The sequence below is a fragment of the Schistocerca piceifrons genome, unplaced genomic scaffold (assembly GCF_021461385.2).
Source record: "Schistocerca piceifrons isolate TAMUIC-IGC-003096 unplaced genomic scaffold, iqSchPice1.1 HiC_scaffold_835, whole genome shotgun sequence".
In the NCBI taxonomy this organism is placed as follows: Eukaryota; Metazoa; Arthropoda; class Insecta; order Orthoptera; family Acrididae; genus Schistocerca; species Schistocerca piceifrons.
In genome coordinates this window covers 1,513,779-1,541,354 of record NW_025729097.1, presented here as the reverse complement: position 1 = coordinate 1,541,354, position 27,576 = coordinate 1,513,779, and the positions used below count along the sequence as shown (strand labels likewise).

Below are 27,576 nucleotides of genomic sequence, written 5' to 3'. Positions count from 1 at the left end.
GATTAAAAGTGCCCAACGCCAGTACCGTGTCAGTATGCGAATGCGACGCTGGTTTTACGATTTTGTGTAACCCGTGCTGGCGTTCGAGTGGCGTCCCTTTTGGTAGTCAGTCACTGACGTGTGTGAGGAAACGCAAACGTAAGCAGTGGCGGTTGGGCGGGGTTTTGTCATCCTGCACTGTCACACATTATCAGACAAGACCAGGGTGCTGACCGCAGTCTCAATTCTTCGATAAAATGAAAGTGCTTAAAACCGTAAAATGATGGAATGCTGTGGTAGTGTTTTTTTCCCTCGAAATACAGCAAGAAATCCGGCACCTGTGACCATGTTTCGGGAGTCGATATGATAGCGTTTACATGACGAACCAGAAGCGGTAGCGGCAGTTCGGTTTATGGAAAGCACATTCGTTAGCCGTGTGTAGAACTGTTAAATAACGTTTATATTTTGTTTGACAGAATGGAAGCGATTATTAACATACCGTTACTTTCTCGAAACGGAAACACAAGAGATTCAAAAATTTTATTTTTACGCTAAACATTCTCCTCCGTTCGACATTTATAATTTACTATAAAAAGGTATCAGAATTTCAGTGTCCATATTATCCACAATGGAGCCCGTATGCATCTTTTTCGCGCTGTGTATTCCGTTTCACCGTCATATTCCCTGTATCAAAGCTTAACACTGGAAGTCGCATTCTGCCATCTGTCGGCCATCAACGACACTGCGTCCTCTGTAACTCCTTTCGCAGTTACCTTCTTCTGCAACACGGGGCGCCATCACAGCGTATACCGCTGATTCGGGTGCGAACACGCACTTCCAAGAAATAAAAACAGAACATCCGTACATCGAAATCTCTTGTAGTGGGCAACGAGGGAGGGCTGTAGCCTATATGTATGACAGACGATAAAATGAGATAACTGTGAGCGGACAAGACCGCCACACCAGAGAAACAGGCGGCTGCGGTTCCAAATTCGCCTCCACACAGCACCAGAGAATATCGTATAACGCAGTCAGGAGTCGTAGAATAAATTTCAGACTGTTTTCGTTCTCGAGCGAAGCGTTGCTCATCGCTGTCAAATAAGTAGTAGCATATTAAAACATAAAATAAGTTTATATTTCGTATTTCTTTTGCAAAGAATGGAAATAAATACTGTTTTTTTCCTCACATTCCAACACTCCCCGGAACATCTTTTCTTTTTTCCTGAGAGGAAAAAAAATTGATTTCAATGTGAGGTGCAAGTATATTGCCTACGAAGTGTACTTTTCAACTACTCAAAATAATACGTGGCATTAATTTTTCTTTAGTTGTTCGGTAAAAGGGCACAATTCGTAGCATGGAGTAACAAGAGGCATAAGCAGTTAGGTGCGACGCTGGAAGATACATCATCTGAATGGAGAAAGAGCCAAATTAACAACCGGCGGCAGTCTATAGAGAAAGCGGTCGCGGACCGCGTGTTACGAGCGATCGACTGTCTGGCGGATCTTGAAACGGAAAATCTGAACTACATCGACAGCAGCGGGAAGCAAAGAGCGGAAAAGTTCTGTTACGTAGGGGGACTACCCAGAAATCTGTGGGCGGCGATATGGCACCGGGTGGACAGATTAAAATCGGCGTAGCTGGTCAGTGAGTGGGACACGTTACTTGAATGCATCTTACAACTGGCAGCAGACGCGTAATAAAGTCTGCCTTTTTCATAGATCAAGTTTTGCACGCAAATCATACAGACGTGTTAAGCACCTAATACTACTAGAGATGTACCTTGTAAAGGCGGGCCAAGTTTCAGAGGTGCACGTAACTTGCTTGACGCTGGGTTTAGATTGAGGAAATACAGTAACTAACGAACAAGTGCCCGACAAAATTGAATGTAAAATTGTTAATAATCGTGCCGCTCGTAAAAAAGTATTATACAGAGCGTTTAAATTGATTGTATTGATACCGAGAAAATATACCAGACTTCAAAGGTGAGTAAATATGGAAATGCCCGATAAAGAGAAATAAGTGATAAGATATAGTAACACACGTCGTGCGTTGTCTTGGAGACAGGGGTGCCTTGTGACGTCACCCCACACTGTGGGCTGCTGCTGCATCTGTGGACGAGCCTCGGCAGCCGTGGCCGCCATTAAGATTTCACGAATGACTCAGCTGCCACTGCAGCTCGGTGACGGCAGATATCTGTAGCCGAGTCTCAGTATTTTGTGCCCGTTGTTCTTTGTTGGAAAATCGCAGCATTCATTCACACTATGCAGTACTTAACTCGGTTCGCCCTTTTACTAAATATTCAGTTTATACAGTAAAGTATGAATTACATGCAAAGGTAATTGTAAAATCATTCCTGTGTCGGAGAAAGAAATGCTCTGGCTGGAGGAATTGTTTCCAGGATGATTGCATGATGGACGCAAGACCGCTTTCTCGTGTGAGCATTGTGCTAATTATTTACCTAAAAAAAATACGAGAGTAGCAGTAGTAGTAATAGTCAACTTGGTCATGAATTACAGGCTCAGTTATGTGTAGTTCATTGGAAATAGTACAATTCCGTTGGGTTTAAAATGAAACTTGGCACGGACGATAACTATAGTGAGTTTGTCTGTGGAGGGCCCAACTTAAAACCTGGGTTTCTGTAATTGCTGGTAACGCAGTCGCATCACCAAAGTTATCATTCAAAATTGTCATCGCATTAAACTACCAGAAACGTACTGTTTGATTCCGAGTTGGCTCATTCGTTACTTCTTTCTGTTTTCATTCCTTTAACAGAATCCCAGTTACTCCGGAGAAACTCTGAATGTTAACTGCCATCATCCCGTGGCGCCAGCAGCAACAATCGACCGCTGATGCAGCGACAGAGCTCTGTGGTCTGCGGGAGACGGAGAATTAACGGAAAGATAATCTCAGCTTCTACATTACAACGATCTGCAATTGCGATTAATGTCCGAATGTGCTTACAACCAGTACAGTGTCACTATGCGAATCTGGTGCGGTTTCGTGATTTGTGGATCGCGTGCTGGCTTTCCAGTGACGTGGCGGAATATAGGCGGACAAGCTGGCTTGGTGTCATTCAGTGACATATGTGTAACGAACGCATAAAGCGACTTATTTAAACAGTGCTGTTTGAGCGAGGTTTGCCATGCAGCACCGATGTACAGGGCGTGGAGAAACAGTTTGACCAAAAATGCAGGGCGGAAGGACAGCATGAAACATAGCAATGTGTGTATGGCAACTAAGAGTCGTAAATGCATATTTTCAGCGCTACGGGAATGTAATTGAAATCTGCCATACTGAGGCCCTTGTTCAAAATGATAGGTATTTTCCAGAAAATGTATACGTAAACAGAATGTTTGCACTAACCAGTCGTCACGATAGGAACAAGATAAATTTCAAGCGTCACAAACACGTGTATCTTATTTAGCTGACGAACGAGACAGTACTTCTTCAGAAATGAGGACAATCACATGCCCATGTTTCTTGTTTGAGTATATTTAAAAAAAGTGAAAATGAGTGAAAAATGAGCGACCACTTAATTAACAGGAGTATGTATAGAAAACGTTTTAACTGACCACCGTTTCCATGCTGCCGTAGCGCCTTAAATATTTCACTGCGACCTGTATTTCTATACTCAGATTCCTTCGTTTGACACTCTCTTTGTGCCCTACGCTTTTGGTGAAACAATGGCAAAATGTCAGAATGCGTTGGTAGCGATTTGTAACTTTAAAGCTCAGTAGACAGTAACTATGTTAAAGGAAATGTGACTCATATAACGAGGCACTACGGAATTAGACGTGTAATATGTTTTCAGATTACAAAAAATTCGCTAGTAGAGCGGTAACCGCATAAATGTCGTGACAAGTGTGTCTGTCACGCTATTATGGAACAACGTATGAGACACCACAGAATCTGTATTAGTGAAAGCACGCACCGTTGGTCAGTTGACAAAGCGTTCATAATTAAACAAAACACCTAACTGGGTCTATGACATTGGAACTAGCATCGTGAATGAAGACGAAATAAATTTATAGTGTCTATGATGTGGAAGTGTGGATTCAGAGACTGATGAATACGGTGAATTAAATTCCTCTATATTTTTTTTTGTTCGATAAATATCTACGACACTATGGAACCAAGTAGCCACTATTCCTTCTCCTGACCAGAGGCAAACACTATTCTACTTACTAACTGTTTTGACAATACTGAAATGTGGTGAATATTGCTTCTAGCCCTCCATCAAGGTGGGCTAACAGAATCGGATACCTGCCGCGAGTTTCCATGTTTGTACTGAGCAGTCAAGATGTAAGGCGCGGCAGAGACATCGACTACGCGGGACACAACATTGGGATGCCCAAAATTTCGGAAACCAATTTTCTGTTGTGATGGTTACATGTGAGACCTTAATCGATTCCACTAGCCGGAAGGAACGCCTGCGGTGCGTTCCAAGCTTCATACGTTTCACACCCATGGTCTTCGCTGAGCAACTGTCGACGATGAAACAAACTTGGCGGTGTTGTGAAAGGAAGACGTCAACAAGTAATGTAGAGTACAAATTCCTTACGGACGCCAGTGAAAATATAAGATGGAGAAGTGTGAGGAGCAGATCACACGTAAAGGGATGTTCAAAAGTCTTATCTAGGCCCATTAAAGCGTTCGTGGCTGCTTTATTAATACACCGGAATTACGCTCGTTGTCGAAAGAAATACGAGGCGGGCACTGGTGGAAGCGTTTTGCACCTGAAAAGATTAGGCGTTTAGGTGTGGGCAGAAGACTTGAAGTAAATTCACATTCCCACCGCTGTACGCAGCGTTAGGGGATGTTTTTGTCACCAGCGACTGTTGTGAGCCGGAGGCTGAGCCACTAAGCGAGAGGCGGCTGTGGTTGTAGGGACACATCCAGCATCGATATCGCAGATGTGGAATGTAGTAGCAGTCCTACTATTTTACTGTCACAAAACGATTTGAGGGTCGCATACAGCTCCGTAAATATGTATATAACCGCCAAATCAGAGATTCGAATACTAGATAATAATTGTATCATAACGAATTTCCCGCAGATGTGCTTGTCCCACACTGGGTAATCATTTAGAAAGAGTACGTAGACATACAAATCGCACTGGCTCGTGGGACAACTTTGCGATGTCGACTATTGAAACACGAATTATAGCACGTTTAATAAGAGACAATCAAAATACTAACTTTTGTTTTACGTGATAATAAAAAAAAATTTCAAGATTGTTTCAATATATGGCAAGAATATGAAGGACACTACGGCAGACTTTCGAGATTGGCGGAAGGTACGGAACACGGTTTGTGTCCAAAATTTTGCACAGGCCGGCGTGCAGCGTGTAACGCATTCAGGCACCGTGAACAAAGCTCTTGCGGTATTGGTTCTCGCGACCTGCTCTGCCCAGAAACAGGACAGAAGAATATGGATGAGACAAGTTTTTTTGTGTTATTTTTCTACCGCCTTGTCAGTGAATTACTGTTTGACTTGAACGTGTTCTTTGTCCTCACAGGTGCAGTGTGTAAAGGTTCTGGATAGATATAATTTAATCTGTTTCCAGTTACGAATGGAATCTGTCGATACACACCGCGTTTAAATTCCGCATCGGCACAAAGCAGGTGATATTGTCGACTACTTTTAATACATCTTCACAATCGATGTCTGTTGACAAAATAGACGCTGACAATGCGTATGTGATTAAGACTTGGCCGTGACTCAAGACGAATCTTTCTAGCCGCTACAAGTCTTCATAACCTTGAGGCGTAAATACGTAACAACTATTACGACACAAAGCGTGTGATCCGGGTGGGCATAATAAAACAGAATCTCATGCATTAACTGACCCGGATAAAAACGTTTTGACGGTGTTTTTTGACGATTTCTGTACGTGTTTTCTGGAAGATTTTCTCACACAACCTCCACCTCCTCCTCAGAAATTTAGGATACCATCAGCTGGAGGCAGCTGTGACAGAAGGCCGGCCATGAATGTGCGGACTGCGAAACAGCACTGTCGGCATGCATTAAAATGGTGCAACTGGCCATCGACTAGGCGTGTGATTCACATGTTGGAACGGACACGCATCTCGTGAATGGCGGGCGACGCGACGTCCTGCTGTGGGTGGATTTCAAGAAAGGTCAGATAACAGCCGCGAGAGAGTCGAACTGCCATCAGTGGCAAAGCTCTGTAGGCCGCAGGGGATGGAGAAATATGTTCGGCTTAACTATGTATAATATTTCGCACTTGGGTTTTAAGCAAAAATATTGGCAGCACTGTTGACGACGCAAAACCGAGACAAACAGACTTTTTTTATTTCATACAAGGGTTTTACGTATTGTCATCAGAGAGGCCGCACAGATCAGATTTCGCAACTGTAGTTTCAACCTGGACAGCGGCTGTACTCCAGAGTAATTCGTCGAATCATTGACGCCCCGACGTGGGGAAACAGCGTCGCAGACATCGACATCTTCCCTGGCAGCCCGACGACAATGATACGGTCACCAAAAAAAGAGCCATGGAACTTCATAAGATAATCCTGAATCGCTACTCAAGTTTAACTCGTCAAGAGCACCGACAGCGTCTGACGCATGAATGGCGTCGCGAGCAACTCCGTTCCCAGCTGTATCGGAATTTTCGGCCCACAGCAGGTTTCGCGGCAATTTATAAACACCGCGTCATTTTAATTGTCCGTTTATCTCATACCGAACAGCTATAGAGCGGTGACCGAGAAGGAAATCCAATTACGATGATGAAGTGAAGGCTTTTCTCAACTGTAGTTTAATCGGAAGACCGTAATATTTCTTGTCGTCTTTTCTATTGGTTAAGGGAGACAACACTACGCTCTTTCAGTGAATTCCCCTAGTCAATGAAAGTAAAAAACAGAAGATTTACCCAGAGTTGGGAAATTGCTTCATCGCCTCACTAGTAAAGACGACCTCATTTCGTGGCAGATGTGGTTTGGAAACTGAGTTTCAGCTGTGGGCAAAAGTTTGCTACCGAAACTAACTAGAGACGCTCCTTACTTCCCAAATAAAGCATCGCATACGGCGAGAACTGAATAACAGGCACAGAAGTGAAAGAGAGGAACTCATATATAATGATTTAATCGTTGTTTTCCTTTCTGGTCTCAATATACACCTGCGGCACAACCTGAGCAAAACGCGTGTGACGTTGTGGTCCACGTGTAGGAACGGTCAAGCATAGTCTGTCGGAACAAAGAGGTGCTATCAGTTTCTTAAGACCAGAAGACAAAACAGCTTCATTTGTCACCAATCCTGATTAGACTGAAAGCTGCTACACGTAGCCTCTGGAACCGTACGTGGATAAACTCCAAAGCAGTTTCGGTATTTACTTCGAAGCGTCGGTCGGAACGAAAGAAAAGTAGTATGCGTCATTCACAGAAATATTCAGAGTACGTTATAGTGCTACAACGATGAAAAATACTATTACGACAATGTCAAAACTTATTTTCATAAAATAAACAATAACTGACGATATTAAAATTGTAATTATAATTTTATTATTTTAATTTTTGTGCTCTGTGAATCAAATACTTTCTATTGCACGGAATAAACTAGCATTGTTTGTACTACGAAACTATATATGATTCTTAAGTGAGAACTAATTCTATGTAAGACATTTTGTCTGGGCGGGTTTTGTCCTCGTACTGGTCGGTAGAGAAAGAAAAGTTTCTTAATCGATGTATGTAATGTGAATGTATAAAGGCTATAAAAAGGAGAGAGCGGGAGAGAGAGAGATAATTCTCGCGGACAATGACCATATTGTATAAGAAAAGGTAAATACAAGTTATTCAAAACAAATATCTCTAAAGCGTATCGTACTGTGATTTAAAAAGACTGAAAATTGCGATGTTTAATCTAAACCTGTCCTGCATAACAGCGAAGAACATTTATGTCATCATATATTTTCTTCGTTTGACCACGGTTGTGATTCGCATGTTACTTTTTGTTACGCGACGTGTTAGGAATATTTTCATTATACGCGCGAAAGCGCACACAGCTTTGATCGAACCTGCATCTTTCGGAAACGATAACTCTTAATCAGTACAATGACGCGAATACCGTCTGAATCGCAACCGTGATCACAAAAGTGTTTCCTGGACCTGATTTTTATAAATGTGTAGACTTGAAAGCGAACAATATTGCACCATCGCTGGCTCGCAACAATTGAAAGAAAACAAAACAGGGACTGAACAACTTTAAATTTTAAGGCCGTCATCGTTACGAAATCTGAACGACGTAAGTTAATTAAGTAAATATTAACAGGAAGAGAATTATTAAATTTTAAATATTAAATGATAGCAAGAATTTAAAGCATTTTAGCATCAGTACGTTTCTTTGCATTAGTAGCTGAGTATCAGATACCATCATATCTATTTAAAAGATAGTGCGTAAATAACATTGCCACCTTTTAAAATTATTGTTCTAGCAATTCAACGTGAGACGCTTCCCTATGTAAAGTCAGTGTATTGGAGACATATTAAACATTTTATTAGTACACACTAGTTTTAGCTTAGCAACTGTGCTTGCCGTAATTGGGACACGGTTTTTAAAGATTATCAACATACACAATGCGTGCCATTTTGTAGTGCGGTTTCCTGGTATGGACTTTTCGGACGCGTCGGAGAGCGGACACCACACTTCGTACGAGCACCTAGTAATGTTAAATTTCTTCTCTATTCTCATTAGGGCAACTTTCATGCTGATTTGATACGTGCATGGAATGCATAAGAAATCACAGCACTACTTCGCAGAGGAGGAAGCAAACCACAACGAAAACTCTTTGGCAACAAAGGCTGTGCAATTCGAATGTCGATGCAGAAAATAAAGCGATGGAAATTTGTGCGTTTGGAACATGTAATCCCCGTTTTCCTAACGATCGATTAGATGTACGCCATTTATATGTTTAGATAACATATTAAAGCAGTAGCAGAACAAACAGTACACCATTTAAAAGCTAAAACTTAATTATAGGACAAATCTTTCGCAGTACTAAACGCATCGTCTTAGTGAGAAGACTGTAAGGCCGAGCTCTGTCGAAGGCAGGGGCTGCACGTGTGGCGCTGCAGAGTCGGCCGTAATAAACAGGGCGAGTGTGTCCTTCCATGGGTTGAAAGCAGGGATGCGTGTCGGTCGTCAGGTGTAAAACGCTACGAATGGCGAAGATTTTGAGACGACGGGATGTTAATCTCTAACTCGGTATACGGGCGTCCTCCATCAGTAACGTATTCGGTTCTTCACGCTTCATATCTCGATACTGTGTCGCTATCTGTACTGGAGTATGCAGGGACCATAGCCACTTGTTCTGTGTAAATTCGGACATCACAGATGTTAGTTCTTAAGGCATAATGACGCACACCACACGTACTCCCGAGGAAACGGCCAGAAAACTGTATGCTTCCCGCCAGGCCGATATTTGCTCTCCTGTAGAAGCGGCCAGCTAAATGAGCCACAGTCTAACAAGAACAGGAATTCTGTCGTTCGTGAAAATAAAGAATTGTCAGGACAGTGTGTGAAACGTTTGCTGTCGTCCCACCTGACCAAACGCAACAAGGATAGATACCGGATTAGCACTGCGAGTCTTGGGGAAATTAGCTTAACAGAATTGCTACACGTGTGACGCTAATACGACACGGAGATCCGTCGTTGAAATGAGTGCTTAATACTGCAACTGTCTTATCCACCTGGTTTCGAACCTCGGCACGGCAAGGATAGATGCATTTGCCGTCTACATGTGTGTGACTATGGCCTAAGGTATGAAACGCTGTGTGTGTGTGGCCAAAGTTTCACGTGCGCCAACGAGCGCCGTACAACGCAAACAGGCGCCGTAAATTAAAATAAAGCTTTGGTGGCGTTCGTTCTCGCGTTCGGCGCTGCCCAGACACGACAGAATAATATCGCTGACGCAAGATTTTTTTTTCGATTTTTATCACGTTTCCAGTAAATTACTTGTTAGTTTCCATACGGTGCTCCTCTTCACATGCGCAGTGTGTTAGGGGCGATGATAGATCTTTTTCCTTATCCGTTACCAGATACGAATGCAGTCTGTAGAAACACAGAAGGACAATAGCTGGACACATTGCCACGAAGTAAGACAGCTTTTCACACTGCGATTATATTCCGCCTCGATGCGAAACAGACGACGCTGTCAACTTGTTTATTAAACCTTCACAATCGATGGGTGGTGACAACATATCTGCTAATCCTGTGTACTTGTTTAAGGTTCCGCCTCGACTCGACAGGAATTTTTCTAGCCATGATACGTTTTCAAAGCCGTGGGGTGTAAATAAGTTCCATCCCTTACCGCTACGCATATTCTGCACCACGTGTGTCATTAAAGTGAGCATAATATAAGAAGCACAAGCGTTAACTGGCTTGGATAGAAAGGTTCTGAAGGTATTTTTTGGCGATTTCTATACGTGTTTTCCAGAAGATTTTCTCACAGAATCGTCTACTTCTTAGGAGTGTAGGATACAATCAGCTGGAGGCAGCTGAGACACAAGACCATCCATGTACTGTAGGTGCGGTGTGCGAAAGAGCACACTTCGAATGCATTACAATGTTACAACTGCCAGCGACTAGGGGTGCGATTCACGTGTCGGAATGGACACGCATCTCGCAACTGGACGGCTACGCCAGGCTCTGCTGCTCGTAAATATTAAAAATTAAGTCGCTGTGCCAATTAGGGATTCACTCTCGATCAGATGATGCATATACATTTTTCTCCCGCTTTCGTTTGCTTCAGAAAACCGCCATTACTCGCGGCAGACTTTAAAATTGACATCGTTCTGCGTAGTAGCAGCAACAATCAGTCGCTGAGGCAGCGACAAAGCTCTGTCGGTTGCAGGACGCGGAAGACTAATGGAGAAAGAAATTCATCTTACACATTACTGCAATCTACATTTGTGATTAACGTTTAAATATGCACATAATCGGTACAGTGTAATTACGCGGATCTGATCCTGGTTTCGTGATTTTATATGTCGCGTGCTAGCGTTCCAGTGACGTGGCAGAATATGGGTGGCAGTCACCCAGCGTTCGTAAGAAAAGAAAAATTTAAGCTGTTGTGATTCAGCGAAGTTTGCCATCCGGCGTCGTCATACAGGGTGCATAGAAACAATCTGACCAAAAGTGTATCGTGGAAACGCAGTATGAAACACAAAAATTTGAGTATAGCAACTAGGCTTCGCGACTGAATATTTTCGGCGGCACCGGAACGTAATTAAAATCCCACACACGACCGTCTTGGCTCCAAATGACTGGTAGTTTACAGAAAATGCATACGTAAACACAGGCTGTGTGAACTAACCAACCGCCACCATGAGAACAAGATAAATTTAAAGCGCCACTTACACGTGTATCGCACTTAGCTGACTTAGGACACTGCACGTTTTTAGAGATGAAGAGAATCAGATGTCCATGTCTCATGTTTCAATATGTCTTAAAAAGGTGAAAATGAGTAAGAAGGGAGCCGCCACTTATTGCTATAAGTATGTCATAGCAAATCTTCAAAGTGACCACAGTTGCCATGTTGGCATAGCGCCCGAAATATTCAACTGACACTTGCAATACCGAAATTCCTTCATTTGATGCTGCCTTCCTGCTCTGCACTTTCGGTCAAATTGTTTTTCCCCACCCTGTTTGTTCTAGACGTGACGCGACAGTAATGGTCGAATTCTCAAGTCATACAATACACTTCGTCTATGGTAGAAAGTGCTAAATACGGCAAAATGACGGAATGCGTTACGAGCGATTTATAACTTTGAAGTTCAGTACACAGTGACTACGTAAAAGCACATGTGATACATTTAACCAAATTGTTACGAAGCAAGATTTAAATACGTTTCCTCATTAGAATGGGCAATGATTTCTGAAGAGTATGTAGATACACAAATCGTGCCAATCTGTGGTACAACTGTGCAATGTCGGTCATTTAAACGCGACGGATAGCACACTTCACAAGAAGAAATAAAAATGATAATCTCGTTTCTCGTAGTAAAAAAAAAAAATTGCGGTATTTTTTTTAACGTATAGCAAAAATGTGAAACAGACCACTGTAGAATTTCGAGGAGGAAGACGTGACGGGAACAATGTCAGCATGTTGTCAACAGAGGACAGGAGATCCGTTTGTCGAGGCGAAGACAATGCCGTAAAAAAGTATTTTTGCGCTTATCGCCCAGAGAGTAAAACACAGTCGAACAGATATCCGCCATTTCCACGTTTTAAAACTGTTTTACACTTACAGTAGAACAAAATTGAGACGCTTTGAAATAGCGAAGAATTTAATTTTATCAAAAAACCATAATGTGTCAGAGCACTCACTGTATTATTTTAGTGAGGAGAATGTGAGGCCAGCCACACTCCATTACAGAGCTAGCATATGTGGCAGTGCAGAGCCATTCGTAATGAATGAGTCGCGAGTGTGGATGTTATGACGTCACCATAGTGTATCAGCAAGAGACGCCTGCCCTGATCTTTAGGTAATAAAGTACTGTCGCAAAGAAACTGCATAGATACTCACTAAGCTCTTGATAGTACGAGACACAATAAGAACAACTTTCTCTTTTCCATCATCATTGTCATCAGGACAATCATAACACTCTCTTCATATGTGGCCGGAATATGTAAAGGGCCACAGCCCCACTTCGCAATGGAAAATGCTGTAATAAGGAAAACATGTCACCAGTCAGCTAGTAGAAACACGGGTAAGGCGAGAAAAATAATTTGTAAGGTGCAGAGTTGCAAAAGGTTACATATACACGACTAAATGTTTTTATGGCGCTTTAAAGCTAGAGCCAAACAAAAAGTGCGCCCTTGACATTCCCTAAGTTCCTAAACAGACGGTATTTTTCGAGTGCTAATTTTATTTTCTTAGTGTGGCCAATAACAGAGTAAGCTGTGTAGGTTCCAGAATACATGTAAACTCTCGTAAGTAGCTACCTTTGCAGGTACGCAAATTCGTCTCCGATGCCGGTTTGACGACGATGAGTTTTCTGCGCTGGTAATGATGCATTTGCTTGCCGACGACCACAAGCACATACGAAAACAGTTAAGGTATTACAAAACCTGAATACATTTAAGATGAGTAATGCGAAAAAGCAGTTACTAGTAACTGTAAATATTGGCTGTGGTGTTGTACGCAATAATAGTTACGTTACTTATATTCACGTAAAACCGAGCCCCATCACTTGTGTGAGAAGACAGGCCGCAGAGAGGAGAATGTACAGCAGCAACTTGTAGCCGCACGGCGGCTGTTGCCGTAGCATCGACAGATGACAGAGGAGTCTCAAGACTCGTTTACGTTTTAAGCACGGGGGAAGCAGCGTCGCAGACGTCGACACCTCGTTTGGCAGCACGGCTGGTGTCAGCTGGTCCAGGAAGAGGCGGTGGAGACATTCATCCGAACCTCGATTTGTTACTCACGTCTAAGCCGGTCAAGAACGCCGGAAGTGTGTGTCAGAAGAATGTCGTTGCGACACACTCCGTCCACAGTCGTAACGGAATTTTCGGCGCAGTGCTGTTTTAGTGGCATTTCATAAATATCTCGTCTTTGAAACTGTTACTTTATGTTTTGCTGAAGAACTGAAAACCCTTGAACTAAGAAGAATGCAATTAACAGTTGACGAAAGAGAACGGTTACAGAAATTACTGTCGCTTTTATCAATAAGTACTGTTTTCTAGAGACGAATACGATAGTTAACTCATGTTCGGATGAACGACGAGTTTGGTGATTCGGTTTCCACATGTGCTGTTTGATGACAACAAATCATCATCTCTCCGTGTGAGCAAACCGGTGGTCGACGCTCACATAACATATGTGAATACTGACGTGATAATTAAGAGGACCAAAGGTGACAGCTTTGAGTATCTCCTAAATTACTATTGCGGAAATATTGAAGTGCTTCTACATCGGACAGAATGTGTAATAGAGCTCACAGCCGTTTATTGTAGTGAGGTGGAAGTGTTATGAAAACATTACGCCACAAGTGATTAGTGGAAGTCAGTGGCATTTTTCATCGAAGAATACGATGCGTAATTTCGTTTGGACATAACGGTAACTTTTGCGACATTGTGCGTGGAAGGCCCAACTCTGAATGTGGATTTATGCAATAACGGTTATGTGTGCCCCATTGTCGTAATTTTTGGCTTAAGGCTTTGCTCGCCTATAACTTCGCTAAACGTTACGTTTGACTGGTGGTTGTGCAATTATCATCATTTTCCTCCGTTTTCACTTACTTAATAAAATCGACATTACTAGCTAGAAAGTTCAACTGCCGACGTTGCGGAAGGCTAGCACCAACAATCAATGGCTGGGGCACTGACAAAGCTCTGTGGGCTGCAGAAGAGGGAGAATCAACAGAAAAATACATTCGGCTTCTACGTTACTAAGATCTGCAAGCATAATTAAATACGTTCAAAGTCAATACAATGTCATTATTTGGCGATTTCGTGTAACCAGTGCTGGTATTCGAGTGACGTGGCGGAACATGGGGGGTCGACCCGTTTGGAAGTCATCCAGAGACGTATGTGCCACGTTTGTGAAAAAAGGCGTAACTTAAGCAGTGCTGTTTAAGCGAGATTTTGTCATCGTGCACCGTCATTCATGCCAGAGATGAGCCGACTTGAGCGCTGACCGCTTTCCCAGGAGTTCAATACTTACTTAGTCTCTGATAAAATGATTGTGCTACAAAAGGTAAAATGATGGAATGTGGTGGTAGTGTGCTTTACCTTTAAAATACAGTAAAAAAACCCGGAACCGGTAACCGCATTTCGAAAACCGATATGATAGTGTTTACATGACGAACCACAAGCGGTGGTGAAAGATCGGTTTGTGAAAAACACACTCGGTAGGCATACGTAGAACTGCTAAGGAATGTTTTACTTTTTGTTTCACGCAATGAAAGTAAATATTAACATACCTTTCCTGTTACAAAACGGAAACACAGGGAAGCAAAGATTTTATTTTTACGCTTAACATTTCTCCCGCTTTCGATATTTACAATTCTCAACAAAAGGCTATCAGAATTTTCGTGTGCACTATTATATACAATGTCGGTGATCGCCGCGTGTCACAAGATGCCCAGTAGACATGTTACTCTTTTCCGCGCTGTTTATTTCTTTTTAGCGTCTTATTGTTTATATCACTGCCGGACACTGCAAGTCGCCTACTGCCATCTGTCGACCAACGGCTGCACTGCGTCCTCCGAAACTCCTTTCGCAGTCAACGTCTTCTGCCACGCGAGGCGCCAATAGAACGTCTTTCCATATCGCTGGTTCGGCGCGAATCACGCATTTTCGTGAAATGAATAAAAAAAAAATAGAAATCTGTTTTTGTGTGCGTCGAGAGAAGGCTGCGGTCTTTTAGCATGAAAGGAGGTAACACGAAATATGAAATAACTGTGAGCGAACAAGACTGCCACGTCACAGAGACAGGCGGCTGCGATTTCAAATCCGTCAGCACACAGCGCCAGAGAGTATCGCATAACGCAGTCTGGCGGTGTGGAATAAACTTTGGATTGCCTTCGTACGACCGTAGCGATGGCCAGCGCTTTCAAATAAATTTGTATTACAGATATGGGATAAGTTGATTTTTTTGTACTTCCTTTGTAGAGAATGGAAATAAATAGATTCCTTTTTTCGTCACAGCTTTCAACACTACACAGAACGTTTTTTCTCGTCCGAGGTAAACTCTGAATTGAATATCGGGTTCGAGGCTACTCGCTAAGAACTGTTACTTCCATCAGTTTAAAATAATAGTCTACGTTGCATTAATTTTCATTTAGCTCTTCGGAATGCAGATAACCATTCATGGCATGGAGTAACAAGAGGCATCAGTCATTACAACCAACGTTGGAAGAAAGGTTATGTGACTGGAAAAGGAGCTAAGTTCACAATCGGCGGCAGACTGCAAAGAAAGCGGTCGTGAAACACGGACTGGGAGCGACTGTCATTTGGCAAACCTTGAAACGGAAAGTCTAAAATACATAAACTGGGTATAAAGGCCGTGCACGTTCTGTAATAATCTGTGGACGGCGAAACAGCTCACTCTGGACAGATTACAATGGCGTAACTGATCAGTGACTACTGGGCACGCACGTTGCAATCGGCAGTATATGCGGGGATGAGCTATGGGCGGAGTTTCGGACATACGTTCGCCGCTTCAAGTAGGGAGAGATTCCGACGCGTATCTTAAACAGAGATAAGGATTGACGTCTGTCTTTTTCGTAGAAAATTAAGTTCTGCGTGTAAATTACAAAGACATGTTATGTACCTAATACTTCTAGAGATGTACCTGGTAAAAAGGTCCAAGTTTCGAAGGTACGCGTGATTTGCTTGACGCTAACTGAGCGTAGAAAGAGGAAATGGGGCAACTAGCAAATAAGCTATTGATAAAAATTGAATGTAAAATTGTTAATAGTAATGCCCCTCGTAGGGGAGTATTATACAACACGTTTCATTTGTTTATACCGATCACAAAAAAAACTTACTAACGTTTCAGGTATGAGCAAATAGTGAATTGATCAAATGTAGCGAAACACGTTGTGGGTGGTCAACCGAGACAGGGGTGCCGTGTGACGTCACACCTCAGTGTGGGCTGCTGTGCGGTTGCTACGGCTGTAGACGCGCCTCAGCCGCTGTGGTCACGGCCAAGGCTTCATGAACCACTCGGCTGCAACGGTAGCTCTGTGTTGCCACTATTCTACAGCCAAATCTCGGCACTGACTGGTTGTTTGTTGTTGTTGCCACCAAAATTGCAGCAATTATTCACACTGTGCAGTATGTAATTCGGTTGGCCCTCTTACTAAATATTGAGTTCATAAAGTTACAGATGAATTCCATACAGAAGTAATCACATAATCATTCCTATGCCGCAACAGAAAATGCTCTGACTGTAGAAATTGTATCCTGGATGATTGCATGCTAAACGCAAAACTGCTATTTTGCTCGTTCTTTACCTAAGAAAGATACGATAGTAGTAATACAAACAGACAACTTCGACATGAGTTATGGCCTCAGTTCAGCTCATAAGAAGTAGTCAGAATCAGTTGTCTGTAAAATGAGAAGTGGCAAGGACGAAAACTTTACTCAGTTTGTCCATCGAGGGTATATTGCAGATTCCTGTGATAGCTCTCAGTTCCACTGCGTAGTTTATTGTTTAAAATTGTCATAGCATTAAACCACCAGGATCGTTGAGTTTGACTACTAGTTGCCGCTTTCGTTACTTCTTTCCATTTTCATTTATATCGTAGAATCCCTTATACTTGGAGGCTATTTGAATTTAACTGCCACCATTCCGTGGCGGCAACAGCAACAATCGACCGCTGATGCAGCGATAGAGCTCTGTGGGTCGCACAGTGCGGGAAACGGTCGGAGAAACGAGACGAGACATATTCATTGCTGCTTTCTGCAATTGTGATTAATATCGAAAGTAGCACACGTTTAATACAATAGCTTTACAAGAATGTGATGCATGTATCGTAATCAAAGTCTTAACTGTATTGTTCGCCGAAACTTTCAAAAATGACCATTCTACGTGAATCTATTGTGAAACGAATCAAAATTATATACACCTCTTAACCGAGCCAGTCAATTTACTTCCTCGCATCGTCAGTCAGGATGACCGTGTGTAAATAGTGTCTTTGCATTAAGCATTTAGAAGATGTTCACTACAACAACAACTTGCAATGTCATTTTACTTAGGAAATTTATACTATCTCAGCGAAGAAGAACTGAATGATGTCGATGTGTGTAGGTTACCTAGCCCCATAAACTGAGTAGCTGTGACGTAAAGTCTTTATGTTATCTCGTTATATGCATACGACAGAGTAACGAATCTGCCCCTTGGATGGGACAGTGTACTGATACGAATTGTTAAGCTCTGTCTGTGGAAACACATAATCGCTTTTAGTTTCTCCTGACCAGAGACTACTTTCATTCTGCTTACTAACAATGACAACAATATCGGAAGGTGGTAAATGTTTCCCATTTTCCTTAATGTAGGTGAGCGACAAGAATAAAATACTTGCTGTAAGTTACACAATGGCGATATCGAGACATTAGTATGAACCATGCAACAGAATTCTTTGCGGAGGTTTCAAACACATGGTGGCATTACACTAGGCCCTGAATCACAGCTATCGAACTGATTCGGTCAATTTAAGAGTTTCACATGTGTGTCTGTGCACGATTTTCGCTGCATGCTTACTAAGATTGCAAGGGGGGACGGGAATGGTTACCTCATCCAAACCAAGCGACAGAGGTAGATACGTATGTGACACTTATCCATAGCTTTCATACTGACTGCATGCGATGAAAGAGTTGAATTTATGAAATGTGATACATTATGAATCCATAAACAGCATAGGGAGCTCCCTAAAAGCAAGTACCTTGAAAGACTTTATGTATGAGCCAAACATTGATATTATTCTAGTTACAGAAGTAAAGGATACTGCACTACACGTTGTATTGGGATATAGCGCTGTAATTAATGCTGGAACTGGAGATGAATTAGAGACCGTGATACTCGCGAAAGAGGGCATAATAGTGGATCACGTTGAAAACTCACATGTAATACAGTTGTAGCTTGTACTGTTTACAACACCTGGCTATTTAATATATATGTTCAACCTGGTAGCAGTAAACTACGTAAACGAGCAGAGTTCCTTTAATTACAAAATGGTCCCTCTCTTCAGATTTCATTAAGGTAATATCATTTTGGCAGAAGATATGAAAGGCATTCTACGTCCAAGAGGTCAATCTCCTAATAGGAACTCTTCTATTGAATTATAAAACGTAAGACAAGAGTACCATTAAATTAACACGTAGAGCATAAAACAGCGACATGGCTGGGTTTACATTAATTATTAACTGCTTGGAAGGTCGCTCGTACAGGCTACACCTGTGGAACAGAGACCAACGTGCTGCACACAGAAGTGTGGCGCAGCAGCTGCACTGAGCACGCTGCACTCGCGTGCACAGCTGATGTGGAGCGACAGTGCGCCCACCACACCAGAAGTCATGACGGACGGAACCTCAACCCTGCACACCTACTGCCAGATGCCGAATGCTGCGACCGTTCCCGCAAAAATATGCAGGAATGGGAAGGTAACTTCACATCCTATATTTCTTTCCTCAGTTTGTGGACAATATGCACGAAAGTAAACTGTCTCCAGAAGGTGTGCTGCCTTTGGGATATGTGCTGTCCTTTGGAGGAGGGCTGTATTTAGGAAATGTGCTGTCTTTGCAAGGTGTCCTGCATTTGCAATGTGTGCAGCCTCCACAAGGTGTGCTGCCTTTGCAAGGCAGTTGTTCTTTGCAAGGTGTTCTCCTTTGCAAGATTTTGTGCCATTGCATTCTGTCCTGTCTTCGCAAGGTGTGCTACTTTCGTGAGGTGTGCTGCCTTTGCAAGCTGTTCTGCCTTGACACAGTGTGTAACCTTCGCAAGGTTTTCTGCCTCTACTATCAGAAGATGTGCTACCTTCACAAAATGTGCTGGCTTCTCAAGGAGTGCTGCTTCACAAGAAATGCTGCATTAGCTAGGTGTGTTGCCTTCACAATATGTGCTGCCTTTGCAAGGTTACCTTGCGGAAGCTGCATATCTGGTGAAGGCAGTCAACCTCTCGAAAGTAGCAAACCTTGCGAAGGTAGCACAGCATGCAAAGGAAGAAGACCATGTGAAGAAATAAGACACTGCAAAGGCAGTACATATTGTGAAGGAGGGCCAACTTGTGAAGGCAGCACACCTTGTGAAGCCAGTACACTGTATAAATGCAGCATACCGTATGAAGGCAGCACACATTGTGAATAAGCCGGCCGCGGTGGCCGACAGGTTCTAGGCGCTTCAGTCAGGACCTGCGCAACTGCTATGGTCGCTGGTTCGAATCCTGCCTCGGGCATGGATGTGTGTGATGTCCTTAGGTTGGTTAGGTTTCAGTAGTTCGAAGTTCTAGGTGACTGATGACCTCAGATGTTAAGTCCCATAGTGCTCAGAGCCATTTGAACCACATTGCGAAGACAGAATCACTTGTGAAGGCTGCAAACATTGCAAAGGCAGCACACATTGTGAACATAGCACACTTTGCTAAGGCAGCATACCTTGTGAAAGCTGCACAGATTGCGAATGCTGCACACCTTGAAATCACTGCAAGCATTGCAAATACTACAAATTTTATGAAGGATGCACACCTTGTAAAGGCTGCATACCCTGCAAAAGCAGCACATGCTGCAAAGGCGGCACACAATGAAAATGCAACACATGTTCAAATGCAGCACAGACTGCAAAGAGGCACATGCAGCAAAGGAAGCACATGCTGCAAAGGCAGCACATGCTGCAAAGGCAGCACACATTGAGAAGCCTGAAACACACTGGAAAGGCAGCACAAACTGGAAAAGCAGCATATACTGGAAAGGAAGAACACAGTGGAAAGGCGCAGACATTGGTAAGGCATCACAAACTGGATAGGCAACACTCACTGGAAACGCAGAACACACTGCGGAGCCACATCACTTGAAAACCACACACAATGTGAGGCAGCACACGCTGCGACTGCAGCCTTACCAGTGTGTGATGCCTTTTCAGTACGTGGTGCCTTTCTAGTGTGTGGTGCCTTTCCAATGTGGTTCAAAATGGCTCTGAGCACTATGGGACTTAACATCTATGGTCATCAGCCCCTAGAACTTAGAACTACTTAAACCTAACTAACCTAAGGACAGCACACAACACCCAGTCATCACGAGGCAGAGAAAATCCCTGACCCCGCCAGGAATCGAACCCGAGCGTGGGAAATGAGAACGCTACCACACGACCACGAGCTGCGGACTCCAGCGTGGTGCTTTCCACTATGTGTGCTTCTCCAGTGTTGCTGCATATTAAATGTGTGCTTCCTTTCCGATGTGTGCTGCCTTCCCAATATGTGCTGCCTTCCCAATGTGTGCTGTCTTTAAAATATGAGGTGACTTTCCAATGTGTGTTGCCTTTCTAATATGTGCTACCTTTGCAACATGTGCTGTCATGGCAGTATGTTCTGCCATTGCAGCGTGCTGCTGCCACAGCAGTGTGTGCTGCTATTGCAGCGTGTTCTGCCGTTGCAGCATGTGCTCCTTTCCAATTTGTGCTGCCTACCATTGTGTGTGGATTTCTAGTGTGCACCGCTTTTCTAGTGACTGCTGCCTATCCAGTTTGTGATGCATTTCCATTGAGTGCTGCCTTTCCAGTGTGTGCTGCATCTCCAGTGAGTGCTGCCTGTCCAGTTTGTGATGCATTCCAGTGTCTGCTGCCTTTATAGTGTGTGTTGCATATCCAAAGTGTGCTGCCTTTATAGTGTGTGTGTTGCATATCCAGGTTGTGATGCATATCCAGGGTGTGCTGCCTTTCTAGGGTGTGTTGCCCTTCCAGGGTGTGCTGCCTTTCCAGGTTGTGCTGCCTTTCCAGGGTGTGCTGCCTTTCTGGGGTATGCTGGCTTTCCAGAGTATGCTGCCTTTCCATGGTGAGCTGCCTTCCCAGTGTGTGTGATTTGCTGTGTGTGCGGCCTTTCAAGTGTGTATTGCTTTCCGATGCATGTGCAAGCATGTGCTGCCTTTGCAGTGTGTATTACCTTTCCAGCATGTGCTACCTTTCCTGCATATCCTGCCAATGTAGCGCATGCTGACATTACCACATGTGCTGCCATAGGACCACATGCTGCCATAGCAGCGAGTGTGGCTATAGAGGCATGTGCTGTTATAGAGGGAGGTGCATGCTGCCTTTGCAGCATTTGCTGAATTCCCAATGTATGCTGCCTTTTCAGCGAGTGCTGGCTATGCAGTGTGTACTGCCATTGCACCAGGTGCTGCCTTATGATCATGTGCTTCACAGCATGTGCAGTGTTTGCAGGGCCTGCTGCCTTTGCAGTGTGTCCTGCCTTTGCAGTGCATGTTTTCTTTGCAGTGCCTACTACCTTTGCAGCGTGTGATGCATTTAAAGTGCAGGCTGCCTTTGACATGCATGGTGCCTTTCCTTTGTCTTCTGCTTTTCTAGTGTTTCCGGCCTTTCAGTGTGTGCTGCCTATCCACATTGTGACACTTTACAGTGTGTTGTTATTTCATTGTATGCCTGCTTCCCAGTGCATGCTGGGTTTCAGTGTGCAGTACCTTGCCATTGTGTGACGCCTTTCCGATATGTGCTGAATTTTCAGTTTGTGCTGCCTTTTTCAGCATGGGCTGCCTTTGCAGTGTGTGCTGCCTAGTATTGTGTGCCGCCTTTGTAGCATGTGCTGCCTTTGTAGTGTGTGCTGCCATTGCAGCATGTGCTGCTGTTGCAGCGTTTGCACCCTTTACATGGTGTGCAGTCTTTGTAGCATATGCAGCCTTTGTAGCATATGCAGCCATTGTAGCATGTGCTGCCTTTGCAGCTTGTGCTGCCATTCCATTGTGTGCTTGTTTTATAGTGCATATTGCCTTTACAGTGTGTGCTGCCTGCCACCTTTCCAAGACAGCAAAGACAGTACGATTTCCAAAGGCAGTACACCGTGTGAAGATAGCACACCTTGTGTAGACAGCTCGACTTGCGAAGATGGCACACCTTGCGAAGACAGCATGTCTTGCCAAGACAGCATGTCATGGCAAGACAGCACGACTTGCATACGCAGCACACCTTGTAAAAGCAGTATGACTTACAAAATCAGCTGACCTTGAGGGGACAGCTCAACTTGAGGGGACAGCTCAACTTAAGAGGGCAGCTCAACTTGAGAGGGCAGCTCAACTTGAGAGGACAGCTCAACTTGAGAGGACAGCTCAATTTGAGAGGACAGCTCAACTTGACAGCTCAACTTGAGAGGACAGCTCAACTTAAGAGGGCAGCACAACTTGAGAGGGCAGCTCAACTTGAGACGACAGCACAGCTTGCGAGGACAGCACAGCTTGCGCGGACAGCACAGCTTGCGAGGACAGCACAGCTTGCGAGGACAGCAAAGCTTGCGAGGACAGCACGGCTTGCGAGGACAGCACAGCTTGCGAGGACAGCACGGCTTGCGAGGACAGCACAGCTTGCGAGGACAGCACAGCTTGCAAGGACAGCACAGCTTGCGAGGCCAGCAAGGCTTGCGAGGACAGCACAGCTTACGAGGACAGCTCTACTTGAGAGGACAGCTCAACATGAGAGGACAGCTCAACTTGAGAGGACAGCTCAACTTTAGAGGACAGCTCAGCTTGAATGGACAGCTCAACTTGAGAGGACAGCTCAACTTGAGTGGACAGCTCAACTTGAGAGGACAGCTCAACTTGAGAGGACAGCTACACTTGAGAGGACAGCTCAACTTGAGATGGCAGCTCAACTTGAGTGTACAGCTCAACTTGAGTGTACAGCTCAACTTGAGAGGAAATCTCAACCTGAGAGGACACATCAACCTGAGAGGACAGCTGAACTTGAGAGGACAGCACAACTTACGAGGACAGCAAAGCTTGTGAGGACAGCAAAGCTTGTGAGGACAGCAAAGCTTGTGAGGACAGCACGGCTTGCGAGGACAGCAAGGTTTGCGTGGACAGCACGGCTTCCGAGGACAGCACGGCATGCAAGGACAGCACGGCTTGCAAGGACAGCACGGCTTGCGAGGACAGCACGGCTTGCGAGGACAGCACGGCTAGGGAGGACAGCACGGCTCGCGAGGACAGCACGGTATGCGAGGACAGCACGGCTTGCGAGGACAGTACGGCTTGCGAGGACAGCACGGCTTGCAAGGACAGCACAGCTTGCGAAGACAGCACAGCTTGCGAGGACAGGACAGCTTGCGAGGACAGCTCAACTTGAGAGGACAGCTCAACTTGAGAGGACAGCTCAACTTGAGAGGACAGCTCAACTTGAGAGGACAGCTCAACTTGAGAGGACAACTGAACTTGAGAGGACAGCTCATCTAGAGAGGACAGCTCATCTAGAGAAGACAACTCAACTTGAGAGGACAGCTCAACTTGAGAGGACAGCTCAACTAGAGATGACAGCTCAACTAGAGAGGACAGCTCAACATGATAGGACAGCTCAACATGATAGGACAGCTCAACTTGAGAGGACAGCTCAACTTGAGAGGACAGCTCAACTTGAGAGGACAGCTCAACTTGAGAGGACAGCACAACCTGAGAGGACAGCACAACTTGAGAGGACAGCTCAACTTGAGAGGGCAGCTCAACTTGAGAGGACAGCTCAACTTGAGAGGACAGCCCAACTTGAGAGGAAAGCACTACTTGAGAGGAAAGCACAACATGCGAGGACAGCAAAGCTTGCGAAGACAGCACGGCTGGCGAGGACAGCACGGCTTGCGAGGACAGCAAGGCTTGCGATGACAGCTAAGCTTGCGAGGACAGTACAGCTTGCGAGGACAGCGCAGCTTGCGAGGACAGCACAGCTTGCGAGGACAGCACAGCTTGCGAGGATAGCACAGCTTGCGAGGACAGCACGGCTTGCGAGGACAGCACAGCTTGCGAGGACAGCACAGCTGGCGAGGACAGCATAGCTTGCGACACAGGACAGCTTGCGAGGACAGCACAGCTTGCGAGGATGGCTCAGCTTGCGAGGACGGCACAGCTTGCGAGGACGGCACAGCTTGCAAGGACATCACAGATTGCGAGGACAGCTCAACTTGAGAGGACAGCTCAACTTGAGAGGACAGCTCAACTTCAGAGGACAGCAAAACTTGAGAGGACTGCTCAACTTGAGAGGGCTGCTCAGCTTCAGAGGGCAGCTCAACTTGAGAGGGCAGCTCAACTTGAGAGGGCAGCTCAACTTGAGAGGGCAGCTCAACTTGAGTGTACAGCTCAACTTGAGAGGAAATCTCAACCTGAGAGGACACCTCAACCTGAGAGGACACCTGAACTTGAGAGGACAGCACAACTTACGAGGACAGGAAAGCTTGCGAGGACAGCAAAGCTTGTGAGGACAGCAAAGCTTGTGAGGACAGCAAAGCTTGTGAGGACAGCACGGCTTGCGAAGACAGCAAGGCTTGCGTGGACAGCACGGCTTCCGAGGACAGCACGGCTTGCAAGGACAGCACAGCTTGCGAGGACAGCACAGCTTGCGAGGACAGCACAGCTTCCGAGGACAGCATTACTTGAGAGGACAGCTCAACTTGAGAGGACAGCTCAACTTTGGAGAACAGCTCAACATAAGAGGGCAGCTCAACTTGAGAGGGCAGCTCAACTTGAGAGGGCACCTCAACTTGTGAGGACAGCTGAAATTGAGAGGGCAGCACAACTTGCGAGGACTGCACAACTTGCGAAAACAGCAAAGGTCGCGAGGACAGCAAAGCTCGCGAGGACAGCAAAGCTCGCAAGGACAGGATAGCTTGCGAGGACAGCAAAGCTTGTGAGGACAGCAAAGCTTGTGAGGACAGCACGGCTTGCGAGGACAGCAAGGCTTGCGTGGACAGCACGGCTTCCGAGGACAGCACGGCTTGCGAGGACAGCACGGCTTGCAAGGACAGCACGGCTTATGAGGACAGCACACCTTGCGAGGACAGCACGGCTTGCAAGGACAGCACGGCTTGCGAGGACTGCACAGCTTGCCAGGAGAGCACAGCTTTTGAGGACAGCACAGCTTGGGAGGACAGCAACGCTTGCGAGGACAGCACAGCTTGCCAGGACAGCACGGCTTTCTAGGACAGCACAGCTTGCGAGGACAGCACAGCTTGCGAGGAAAGCACTGCTTGCGAGGACAGCACAGCTTGCGAGGACAGCACAGCTTGCGAGGACAGCACTGCTTGCGAGGACTGCTCAACTTGAGAGGACAGCTCAACCTGTGAGGACAGCTCAACGTGAGAGAACAGCTCAGGTAGAGAGGACAGCTCAACTAGAGACGACAGCTAAACTAGGGAAGACAGTTCAACTAGAGAGGACAGCTCAACTAGAGAGGACAGATCAACTAGAGAAGACAGCTCAACTTGAGATGACAGCTCAACATTAGAGGACAGCACAAGTTGAGAGGACAGCTCAACTTGAGAGGACAGCTCAACCTGAGACGACAGCTCAACTTGAGAGGACAGCTCAACTTGAGAGGACAGCACAACTTGAGAGGACAGCACAACTTGGGAGGACAGCACAACTTGGGCAGACAGCACAGCTTGCGCCGACAGCAAAGCTTGCACCGACAGCAAAGCTTGCAAAGACAGCATGGCTTGCAAGGACAGCACGGATTGCGACGACAGCACGGCTTGCGAGGACAGCACGGCTTGCGAGGACAGCACAGCTTGCGAGAGCAGCACAGCTTGCAGGGACAGCACAGCTTGCGAGGACAGCACAGCTTGCGGGGACAGCTAAGCTTGAGGGGACAGAACAGCTTGCGGGGACAGCACAGCTTGCAGGGACAGCACAGCTTGCGAGGACAGCACAGTTTGCGAGGACAGCACAGCTTGCGAGGACAGCACTGCTTGCGAGGACAGCTCAACTTGTGAGGACAGCTCAACGTGATAGAACAGCTCAACTAGAGAGGACAGCTCAACTAGAGAGGACAGCTCAACTAGAGAGGACAACTCAACTAGGGAAGACAGCTCAACTAGAGAGGACAGCTCAACTAGAGAGGACAGATCAACTAGAGAAGACAGCTCAACTTGAGAGGACAGCTCAACTTTAGAGGACAGCTCAACTTGAGAGGACAGCTCAACTTGAGAGGACAGCTCAACTTGAGAGGACAGCTCGACCTGAGACAACAGCTCAACTTGAGAGGACAGCTCAATTTGAGAGGACAGCACAACCTGAGAGGACAGCACAACTTGCTAGGACAGCACAACTTGGGCGGATAGCACAGCTTGCGCCAACAGCAAAGCTTGCACCGACAGCAAAGCTTGCAAGGACAGCATGGCTTGCGAGGACAGCACAGCTTGCGAGGACAGCACAGCTTGCAAGGACAGCACAGCTTGCGATGACAGCACAGCTTGCGAGGACAGCACAGCTTGCGAGGACAGCACAGCTTGCAAGGACAGCACACCTTGCGGGGACAGCACAGATTGCGAGGACAGCTCAACTTGAGAGGACAGCTCAACTTGAGAGGACAGCTCAACTTGAGAGGACAGCTCAACTTGAGAGGACAGCTCAACTTGAGAGGACAGCTTAACTTGAGAGGACATCTCAACTTCAGAGGACAGCTCAACTTCAGAGGACAGCTCAACTTCAGAGGACAGCTCAAGTTGAGAGGACAGCTCAATTAGAGAGGACAGCACAACTTGAGAGGTCAGCTCAACTTGAGAGGACAGCTCAAGTTGAGAGGACAGCTCAACTTGAGAGGACAGTTCAACTTGAGAAGACAGCTCAACTTGAGAGGACAGCTCAACGTGAGAGGACAGCTGAACTTGAGAGGGCATCTCAACTTGAGAGGGCAGCTCAACTACAGAGGGCAGCTCAATTTGAGAGGGCAGCTCAACTTGAGAGGGCAGCTCAACTTCAGAGGGCAGCTCAACTTGAGAGGACAGCCCAACTTGAGAGGACAGCACTACTTGAGAGGAAAGCACAACATGCGAGGACAGCAAAGCTTGCGAAGACAGCACGGCTGGCGAGGACAGCACAGCTTGCGAGGACAGCAAGGCTTGCGATGACAGCACAGCTTGCGAGGTCAGTAC

General features: G+C 45.5%; 2 protein-coding genes across 2 annotated transcripts; one reads left to right on the top strand and one right to left on the bottom strand.

Moving 5' to 3' along the window:
• Nucleotides 1-23,301: 23,301 nt before the first annotated feature.
• On the top strand, nucleotides 23,302-24,483 carry LOC124770905 (apical junction molecule-like). Its single transcript, XM_047249222.1, has one exon. The coding sequence runs from the start codon at nucleotides 23,302-23,304 to the stop codon at nucleotides 24,481-24,483; it is 1,182 nt and encodes a 393-aa protein (XP_047105178.1).
• Nucleotides 24,484-26,277: 1,794 nt separating this feature from the next.
• LOC124770904 lies at nucleotides 26,278-27,321 on the bottom strand. The gene is made up of 2 exons (XM_047249221.1): nucleotides 26,752-27,321; nucleotides 26,278-26,661 (listed from the first exon to the last, which is right to left on the bottom strand). The coding sequence occupies exons 1-2, from the start codon at nucleotides 27,319-27,321 to the stop codon at nucleotides 26,278-26,280; spliced, it is 954 nt and encodes a 317-aa protein (XP_047105177.1).
• Nucleotides 27,322-27,576: the final 255 nt, after the last annotated feature.

Coding starts and splice junctions, on each gene's coding strand:
- LOC124770905 (XM_047249222.1), top strand. CDS start 23,302: ATGGCAGCTCAACTTGAGTGTACAGCTCAACTTGAGTGTACAGCTCAA.
- LOC124770904 (XM_047249221.1), bottom strand. CDS start 27,321: ATGCCCTCTCAAGTTCAGCTGTCCTCTCACGTTGAGCTGTCCTCTCAA. Junction 26,662..26,751: donor AAGCTGTGCTATCCGCCCAA/GTTGTGCTGTCC, acceptor CTGTTGTCTCAG/GTCGAGCTGTCCTCTCAAGT.